The sequence below is a fragment of the Maylandia zebra genome, linkage group LG6 (genome assembly GCF_041146795.1).
Source record: "Maylandia zebra isolate NMK-2024a linkage group LG6, Mzebra_GT3a, whole genome shotgun sequence".
Lineage (NCBI taxonomy): Eukaryota > Metazoa > Chordata > Actinopteri > Cichliformes > Cichlidae > Maylandia > Maylandia zebra.
Window position 1 is genome coordinate 34,363,391 of NC_135172.1, and position 10,195 is coordinate 34,373,585.

General features: G+C 41.4%; 1 protein-coding gene across 1 annotated transcript; it reads right to left on the reverse strand.

Annotated features, from left to right (window-relative positions):
• Positions 1-9: 9 nt before the first annotated feature.
• LOC101480422 (tubulin beta-4B chain) lies at positions 10-3,339 on the reverse strand. The gene is made up of 5 exons (XM_004539079.5): positions 3,102-3,339; positions 2,003-2,111; positions 1,793-1,903; positions 1,346-1,590; positions 10-1,262 (listed from the first exon to the last, which is right to left on the reverse strand). Exons 1-5 carry the CDS (start codon positions 3,156-3,158, stop codon positions 450-452), a joined length of 1,335 nt encoding a protein of 444 aa, XP_004539136.1. The 5' UTR covers positions 3,159-3,339; the 3' UTR covers positions 10-449.
• Positions 3,340-10,195: the final 6,856 nt, after the last annotated feature.

Below are 10,195 nucleotides of genomic sequence, written 5' to 3' on the forward strand. Positions count from 1 at the left end.
ACAAATGGATATTTTTCCCACAAATGTATTTTAATCAATGTCAAATTACACAAGTCATAATATTTGAATGAAGTGAATGTGTTCCAGGTATGCAATTGTTTAACCGATGATAATTAACAAACACTAAGCAAAACAAACCCTCCAAAATAAAAACAATTTAACAAATAACCCACAAGCACACATCTGTGTTAGCTACCTCTAAAAGAGCACTGTGTTTACATGTTTAAAGTGTGAGTCCTACTCTGGCAGGAAAGGGGGACAGGGGTCAAGAGATATGAGGAGAAGAGGCAGACAGAAACGGGAAGAACTAAGAAAATACAGGAACAAGAAAACTGGGAAAGGACAGTGCTCTAGGAAAAGAAAAAGAGAGCAGAGTAGGACCGGAATGAGCGGATGGATGGTTGGATGGAGTCATGAGTGCAGATGAGAAACAATGAGTGACTTCAGCCTTAGGCCACCTCCTCCTCTCCCTCCTCCTCAAACTCTCCCTCCTCGGCTGTAGCATCCTGGTACTGCTGGTACTCGGACACCAAGTCGTTCATGTTGCTCTCCGCTTCAGTGAACTCCATCTCATCCATACCCTCGCCAGTGTACCAGTGGAGGAAGGCCTTGCGGCGGAACATGGCCGTGAACTGCTCAGAGATGCGTTTGAACAGCTCCTGGATAGCAGTGCTGTTGCCGATAAAGGTCGCGGCCATCTTGAGGCCACGGGGCGGGATGTCGCACACGGCTGTCTTGACGTTGTTGGGGATCCACTCCACGAAGTAGCTGCTGTTTTTATTCTGCACATTCAGCATCTGCTCATCCACCTCCTTCATGGACATGCGCCCTCGGAACACAGCGGCCACGGTGAGGTAGCGGCCGTGGCGTGGGTCGCAGGCGGCCATCATGTTCTTGGCATCGAACATCTGCTGAGTGAGTTCGGGCACAGAGAGGGCTCTGTACTGCTGGCTACCCCTGCTGGTGAGGGGAGCAAAGCCGGGCATGAAGAAGTGCAGACGAGGGAAGGGAACCATGTTGACAGCCAGCTTGCGGAGGTCAGCGTTGAGCTGACCGGGGAAACGAAGGCAAGTCGTGACCCCACTCATGGTGGCGGAGACCAGGTGGTTAAGGTCTCCGTAAGTGGGAGTGGTGAGCTTGAGGGTGCGGAAGCAGATGTCATACAGGGCCTCGTTGTCAATGCAGTAAGTCTCGTCTGTGTTTTCAACCAGCTGGTGGACAGACAGTGTGGCGTTGTAGGGCTCCACCACTGTGTCTGACACCTGGAGACAGAAAAGGCAAAGATCAGGAAAACCAAAGGGAGACAAACGGATGCCAGCAAAGATGGTTTGCATAATCACTCTACCTTAGGAGAGGGCACCACACTGAAGGTGTTCATGATACGATCTGGATACTCCTCACGGATCTTGCTGATTAGCAGAGTTCCCATACCAGAGCCAGTACCGCCACCCAGAGAGTGTGTGAGCTGGAAGCCCTGAAGGCAGTCGCAGCTCTCAGCCTCCTTCCTCACCACATCCAGAACAGAGTCCACCAGCTCGGCTCCCTCCGTGTAGTGGCCCTTTGCCCAGTTATTACCCGCTCCACTCTGACCTGGAAGGAACAAGTTCATTGTGATCGGCTGAGCTAGGGTTTGTTTGTCTAGAAGTATATTTAGCTATCAAAATGTCAAAGTTTGTTATTTAAACTGTTTACTTGTCAAAGCCAGTACTTCAGCTATCATTATATTCTGTATAATCAATAAGGCATGTAATTATGTGTGTTTTTGTGTGTGTCTGTGTGGTTTATCCCATACCAAAGACAAAGTTGTCTGGCCTGAAGATCTGTCCGAAAGGCCCAGAGCGGACAGAGTCCATAGTGCCTGGTTCCAGATCTACTAAGATGGCCCTCGGCACATATTTTCCACCTGCAATACAAAGTCACGTGTTAAAAATGGTCAAATATAGACCATTCGAAAGCAAAGATCGACACATACAGTGAATAGCTGCCTTTCAAAAGTTCCAACCTGAAGCTTCATTGTAGTAGACGTTGATTCTATCCAGCTGCAGGTCACTGTCTCCGTGGTAGGTTCCTGTTGGGTCGATGCCATGCTCATCACTGATCACCTCCCAGAACTGCAGACAGGTCGATTAGAGACAGACAAGCCAGAGAGCAGTTAAATGCGTGCTGTGGCAGTGTCGAGACATTCAAATGTCGACAGCTAAATTCAACGCTATTTATATCCTGCTGTACTTGTTAAACCATAGAAGCTCAACCACGTGATTAATTGCTTAGAAGATTGACAACAAATTTAATCAAAGGGCAAATATTAAAGAGTAAATATTTCCTAAGGTGTGACGTGTGCTGCTTTTGCTCTGTTCTGATGGTATTTGGGAATAATGAATTGAAAAATTAGAAAAAAAAAATCAGAATTAAAATCATTATCCTTGTTAGTATTTTTATCAATCCAACCTCAGAATCTTGTGTAATACATTTCTCAAGCCATCTTACATCTTTGGTTCACAGACACCTTTAAAGGACAGGTTTAAAAGATGGGTAATACAATATCAGCCTAAAGCGCTACTTATTATTATAATTAAATATGATTGCATATGTGGAAAAAAAAAATTGCACGGCAGCACGTCTGCCGGTGTTCCTGTCAATTCGCTGTCTGAGCCACACCCCTCTCAGTGTGTCCCCCCCCCCAAACACACACACACACACACGATTGCTGTCAGTTCATTCATTAAATTCCCGAATAATGATTTGTCAGCCTAAATCAATATATTCTCACACACAGATAAGCTTCATCCAGCATGCTGTGTTACACCGATAACACCCCGTGGTCCCCGTTTATGTGCTGTCGTTCATTTAAAAGTGCATCAAGTGACAATAATGGGGACGTCTCGACTTGCCACCGCCCATCCTGAGGGATGCTTTTGTACGCTTATTCAAGACTTTCCACCCCACTATGTTGACCTATTTAGTATTTCCTGTGAGCAGCATGACCTCTTGCTTGGATACACGTCAGCAGCAGCAAGGATAAACTTGTGTTTCGTTACATAAAACCGACTACAGTTAACAGGTAGACGACATGCCAACAAGGATCCGTTTGTTTTTCTCACCTTGGCTCCAATCTGGTTCCCGCACTGCCCGGCCTGCAGGTGCACAATCTCACGCATTTTGTCGCTGCGGTGTGGGGTGTCTCACAGAGAGCTGCTGCTGGAGAAACAGGGGGAAGCTTGCGGTGGGCTCCGGATTTGCAATTGAACAGTCCTGGCCCTCCAGGATCAGTCGGCAGTCTGGCTGAATGGCGGAGGAGCTGTGGCTGCGGTTTAAGCTCCTCGTCCCCTCCCTCCGTCCGCGGCTGCGCCGTTCCTCCCGGTGCTGCAGCATGACGTCATCTCCATGACAACGGGAACCGGGCACAGCCGGAAAATTTGGCTTGCCTGTGCTGGCTGGTTAGCTGGAAGTTGAAAAACGAGGATAATACACCGTTTGTTGTTTCGGTGGCATGCCTGTGAGAGATAACACTGCACAGAATAAACTACAGAGATTGAGTCCTAAAGATCGAGCCAAATGTTAAAGGCCGACACCAAGGGTAAAGTCTAGGTTAGCTTGCATCATGTAAAAGGAATAATGAATTAAATGTAGCCTGCGAGTGATCAAAACGTAGATGAAAATGGGTAAGATGGGTGACAAATACAGTTTTGCATGTTGCACTGCTTGTTTAGCACAACTGAGCAACAGTGTGTGTTTGTCTGTGTGTTAGCATTCAGTACCAATTTCTTGGGTAATAAAGAATAACGGTGCTCAGAGATCTACTTGCTGGGACTTGCAGAAAGAGTTCAGCTGCACTGAGCCAAGATCAAGTCATAAGCTCTTTTGTGGCTCACAATCCATAATCCAGTAAACTCTCCCTCTGACCCCCAACCTTTTGCTCTCTTTAAAAACTTCAGGGGCTTTAACTAGTTAAATGGTCTCTGATTTTGCTCTTATAGGTCACTAGTTAACTTGTCAATAACTTGAAAATGTCAGTGTGTCAGCATTAGCAGCACATCCTGAGGGTCAGCTACTTTTCAATATAATATATTACTGTAGTCACATTGGATTATGATTTAATTTACAGGGTGTATTGTGTCATAGTAAATTAAGTGAATAAATTATAACATAAAGGTTGAAAAAAATCTCGATGATTGTGCACAGGGTTTTAAGTCAGACATGAAGAAACTGAGCACTTAACCTATGTTGGATAACAGGCCACCAATCACAAAACACAAGTTTGCCAGCATTTTCAGATATGGCCTTATGCATAGCCCCATTCACCATCCATTCAACGTTGATTTATTCAATGGGATGATCCTGGCTCTTGGTTAAGCTAATCGAGGTTTGGTTCTTCAAAGGCACAAGAGAATTAGGTTACCAAAACAGAACTCAGTCACCTGAGATAATTGCATGCTGTTGTGATCACTGAGTGAAGTACACCAAAAATGCAACCATAAAAGTACAGACCGTTGCTGCAGTAATTCACGTTTCATTGTTTTTAACGCTTTTTTTCACTTCAGCTATTTGTAAATCCATTCCTCTCCATGGTTGGCTGATTGACCACTAACGGCACAACCAGGAGTAGTCCACAGACTGGCTGTACCACATACTTTTATTTCTGCCTCCACTGATAGCAAACACTATACGTAGACAAGCAGCTTGCGACTCCCTGTGGACTTCCTTTCCGCTCCCCCACTCAAGCACAAAATCGAACATAAGCCTTTTGCAGCATAAGGTATGTTTCCGGCTCATCTGATCCTAACAAAATGTCAAGCTTCATTGAGGCCTTTATGAAGCCACAGTATCCAGAGTCATACACCATGAGGATCAATATGTTGGCACCTAGCACTGTACAGTAAATACCACCATCACCACCACCATCACCACCATCTACAGTAAATACTGTCTTCAGTCCCTGGATAGGAAAAAATCTGTTAAGTTTAAATGTAATTAAGAAATGGTAAGATAAAAGATGTTTTTCGGGAACTATTGTTAAATGTTCAGTTTCTATGCCATACGTCAGGACAAGATCAAGAATGCGATTAAAACTTAGTACATATATATGATATAATCTTATCCTATATATTCAGAGATGGTACCAGTGCATCGCATTTATCCTGTTTGTGTCATATCAAAAGTCTGTGATTGCATTTCTTTTGTTCGTACTGCAGCTATGTTATCGAAGTGCACCAATCAAAATACATTCTTTGTGCAAGAATGAAACAGTTTTTATATTAGATGCTTAACTTCTTCCTTTAATCTTGTGTAAATAAACTTTCTCCAGAGTAGGTTAGACCATATGAATATGCAGTTGTCACAACCAATCTGTAATAGCCAAACCCATGGCCACACTTTAAAGTCGGTAACTTCTATGTATTTTTATTTTTTTTTATTTGAACACAATAACACACTTAAGTTTCAATAAGTTTATTGTTTGGTTTGGATACATTTCTTCTTCGAAATGAGCCAGCTGAAGTGGTTCAGGCATCTGACAAGGATGCCTCCTGGGTGAGGTGTTCCGGGCATGTCCCACCGGGAGGAGGCCCCGGGGCAGACCCAGGAAACACTGGAGAAATTATATCTCTCGGCTGGCCTGGGAATGCCTTGGTGTTCCCCCGGATAAGCTGGAGGAGGTGGCTGGGGAGATCGAGGTCTGGGCTTCTCTGCTTAGACTGCTGACCCCACGACCAAGAAGATGGATGGATGGACATTTCTTCTATTTGTAAGCGTGCACATTTAGTTTACTTATGTATTCATAATAGTTCATTACTTTGTTTGTTTGTTTTTATTTCTTACCTGCCATGATCCCTGGGAGTTGTCAGACAAAAGGCAGTGGCTTGGGTTTGAAGCTGTTAAATACAAGAGGGCTAGTTGGACCGTACCACCACTTCCTGCTGAGGGGGAGAATGTGTGCTTTCTTTAATTAAAAACAAAGTATTTGTACTTAATTAAATATTTGAGATTAGGGTTCAGTAGTTTTGATTGTCTTCTTTAGTGTTTAGTTTATTAACAAACCAGACTGTACTGCATCTTTTGTTGTTTGCGATTGTGTTTTGTGTAGTTACCCCTCGTGTGTCATAGTGGTCTGATCAGACATTATATATATATATATCCCTGTGTGTCATTTCTTGTATAGGTCAGTTGTGTTTGTTTGGGCAGTCATTTGGTTTGTTAAGTTCAGTTTTTGCCTGAGTTTAGTTTCGTTTCTTTGACCTCTTATATGAGTTCAACATTTATTACTTTTGTAAATATAATTTTTGGGGTTAAATAAATGAAAACCCTAATTTTCTAATAATTCCTGACTCCTCCTGCTTTTTCAGCTCGGTCCATCACACAATCCAACAACTACTGTGAAGAATCAAATAATTCAGGATCATGCTACATCACATCTGTTCGATCTTATTAAAATGTACAATGAATAGGCATCAGATTTGGAAATCCAAAATATGTTTTCACTTCCAAGAAATAAATGAATAAATAAAAATGAAAAAAGTTGATTTATGGTTATTTCATGCACACGAAAATAATCCCTCAGAGATGAAGGAAGTAAAGCTCCAATAAAATTTTTTTGAACTTCTTACACAATGTCTCAGCAAACACTATATTGTGAATGTCATACTAACATTGGGCTGAACTTTAAATGATGTTGCCACTGAAGTTCAATAAAAGCACTATCATTTTGAAACTTCTGTGGATGCTTTTGGCATGCCACATTGTCATTGCTAGAAGTAGCTGTAAGAAGATGGCCGTAAGGAGATACTGCACACATGGCTGGCTTCATTATTCACACGCATTCAGTCCATGACTGATGGTCTTAAGGGCTCATGGTTTGCCAAGAAAACATTTTCCACACCATTACACCACTACCAAGCAGCCTGACTGTTGACACAAGGACACATGAGGTCATGTTGTTGATGCCAAATTTGAGTCATACCCATCTGTAGCCTGAGCAGAAGGAAAACGTCATCAGACCATAGTATATTTTTTTCATCTGCCTTGTTTGGATGGACATGTGCCACTACAGCCTTAGAGCCTTGGTTCCTGGAACACAGGACTTAAACCTGAAATCTTAAGACTTCTGGTGTTGTTTGCTTATTTGAGGTTGAATATGTTAGATGTGCATTTTTTCTGTAGTTGCTGTAGTCATTATACGGGTTGTGAGCATCTCTGTCAACACAAATGTTTAACAATCATACCACAGTCAAAGCTCACATGAGATGGCATGATGAGACCATTAACCCCTGTTCTCATCACTAAGGCTACAAAGCTTTTATTTTCCTTCCCTCCTCTCTGTACATCTTAGCTTCTCCAATAAGAGATGGAAGCGGAAGTGTTGATGAAGAGATCCAGACAGAAGCCAACAACATCAACAACATGATAAATCTTTTCTCCTTAATTTAAACATGATGTTTGGCACAGCGCCATCACCTGTGGATTTTCTTTGTTTTTGTTATAGCCTAATGCTGAATGCAGGACTGTCCATGACAACTAGGCCACAATATGAGGAGAATGTGCAGATATATGTACATCTTTTTATTTTACAATGTAGGGGAGAAGTTTGATCATGCAGCTGATAAACTTAACTAAAAATAAGTTACACATACAAAATACATTTAGTCCTGTTTGCATAATGATCAGTGATGTGCAACACTGCAAATTTTAGTAATGATCCAATACCAAGTAAATACAGTATTGCTGAGACTGATACAGATACTGTTAAACTGTAAAGGCAACTTAAGGAAAGCAGTGTCATGACTTATGAGAAGAAAGAGGCTGAGACATTTTTTCATAGTGCACGTTTGAGGTATATTCATTTATTAATATTGTTAGATATGCTAGAATCTACTTTTCATCTGTAATCCATGGCAGCTCAAAATCAGAGACAGCAGGTTAGAAAACTACAGTTTAAAAAAACAAAATCAAAATGAACAACAGATTGACTCAGTTGTCAAACTCAAAGAGTCAGAGGACGGTATCCATGTAGTGGAAGACATTGTGCATCTGTAGGCTGCCAACCCAGTCAACATTTAGAAATGGTACCTGTGTTTTTTAATTAATAAACAAATACATCATACATTTCTAATATGCCCATTTAGGTGGGCTGAGCCAAAACCTGTTCATAGTTAGAGCTGGTCAGGCTCATTATAGGAACTTAGGTATTCATTAATGTAACACACAGAGATTGGTTTCCTAGTCACGGGCAGGAGGACAGATGAGATGAAAGGGTAATTAAAAAAAGCTCTAACTAAAACTCTTGACTTATATTTGCATGATGTCATGCATTGTATTGTTGCCAAGAGTGATGAGATACTAGGCCTTCTTCATAGCAGACTTGTAACACTAGACACAGTTCAGGTGTATTAATGTTTCTGCATTCCAAGCAGTGCAGGTTCTTGTGTTTGCATGTGCTGTTATGAACTGGAATATCTAGTGGAACTGAGCCATCATTAATTCCATTTGGTTATGTCGTGTTGTGGCATTTGAAACTGTGAAAATGGTATACTGAACGAAGACGAAGGTTTACATGTGCCTAGAATATGGTGAGTGCACATAGCTTTCACAGTACATTGCACTGTCCTGTTCTGATGGATTTCCTCTTTTCTTCTAAAAGTTTTCTGGTTTGAATGTCATTTGTACAAAAAGTATGGAATCATTTTATAAAATTACTCCTAAGTGTATTGTATTCATTGTTTGATGTTTCTCCCTGCAGTAGAATTCCTAAGAAACATTACATGACGTCAGTGTCTTCAGTGGCAGCTTTGGGGCTGAACATTTGTCCATCATTAGGAAGCAGCTTGTTTTGTTTGTGCTGTTGCCCATAGAGACAGGAAGTTAGAAAACAGAGACTGGAAGGAAATAGAAGCTGTATGAGATACTCTGCAAAAGGAATGCATTCCTCAACCTTTTGTTTTTCCAACAGTCATAGTTTTCTAAAGAAAATGCTGAATGTGAATGAGGTGGTGAAATCTGGTGAGAAATGGCACTTAGAATCAATTGTGATAAGCTGCATGAAGACTGGGTTCAAGATACTATTGGGAAACGCATGAGAATATAAATATTATGGCTAGTTTGGTTGTTGTAGGTCCTTTTGTGCTTCACATTGTCTGTCTTTCCCTCAGATGACCTTCAGCTACATGATTCTCACTGGTCAATAACATTTCAGTTACCCGTCAGTGAGGCAACCAAAGCCAGGAACACACTGAAACAAAGCCAACAGACTAACAAATAACATCAGCCTGGATCATTGGTTAGCTTTGATTACATGGTTTAATCTAACCTTTGGTCTAACCTTGTTTGTCTGGGTTTATTAGAGTTTGTGAAAACAGCTGCTTGCAGTTTCTAGAAAAAGGGTTGTATACTATAACTGCAGAGATAGTGCTCATTCATTGAGTTTCATATGTGAGCCTGTCCAGATTGTTACTGGATCAGATGTTAATATAAAATTAATGATTACTATGTATCATGTTACCTTTTGCATGTGTTTTGTAACACACCTGAAAGTAGTCAGGCGATTAGAGGATCATCAGGGGGTCCTTTTGTCCCTCTGTAGGGGTTACTCCCACTAGGTTTATATCTGGGACTCTCCACCATTTGACCTTAGAACTGAAGAAGCTTCTCGGATGAGAGGTGAAACGTCTTCAAGCAGCTTAAAGAAGTCCAGACGCTTTTCTGTGCAAGCTCCTTTGACTACGATGACCTGGATGACTGAGAACCTTCACAGACACCTGAAAGTACTGTTATCCTCTTTTTCTTTTTTTGCCAACCTACAATGCACTCCATTCAATGTTTCTGATGTCCTTTTATTGCCATTATTATTATTGCCCAAAGGTGATGCTAGATTATTAATTAAATTGTTAACAGTTAGGTTTACTGCAGTCTTAACGGTCTAGGTTGGTTTTCAACTTAGCTAAGAAAGGCAGCTACTCCAGTCTTACAGTGTTCCCTGTTTTACAAACTACAGAAAAGGTTTTAGGATGCAACAATACCAATTTTCCAAAATATAATATTTTTAGAAACTGCACACAGTATACTTCATATACAGTAGGCAATCTAAAGAAATTGAAAAATATGTTGAGGATTTCTTTTAATGCTCATCTTGACCTTCATTTTGCGCTCAACTACTGCAAATCTGTAAAGTTTCGTGAGTATTTCTATAGTTTCTCTTTCAGTTTGA

Bases quoted from the DNA above. Each gene is read 5' to 3' on its own strand.
- LOC101480422 (XM_004539079.5), bottom strand. From the start codon at position 3,158: ATGCGTGAGATTGTGCACCTGCAGGCCGGGCAGTGCGGGAACCAGATT. The intron at 2,112-3,101 runs GTGAGAAAAACA...ACCTGTCTGCAG, and splicing joins GGAACCAGATTGGAGCCAAG to TTCTGGGAGGTGATCAGTGA. The intron at 1,591-1,792 runs GTATGGGATAAA...TGTTCCTTCCAG, and splicing joins GCCAGACAACTTTGTCTTTG to GTCAGAGTGGAGCGGGTAAT.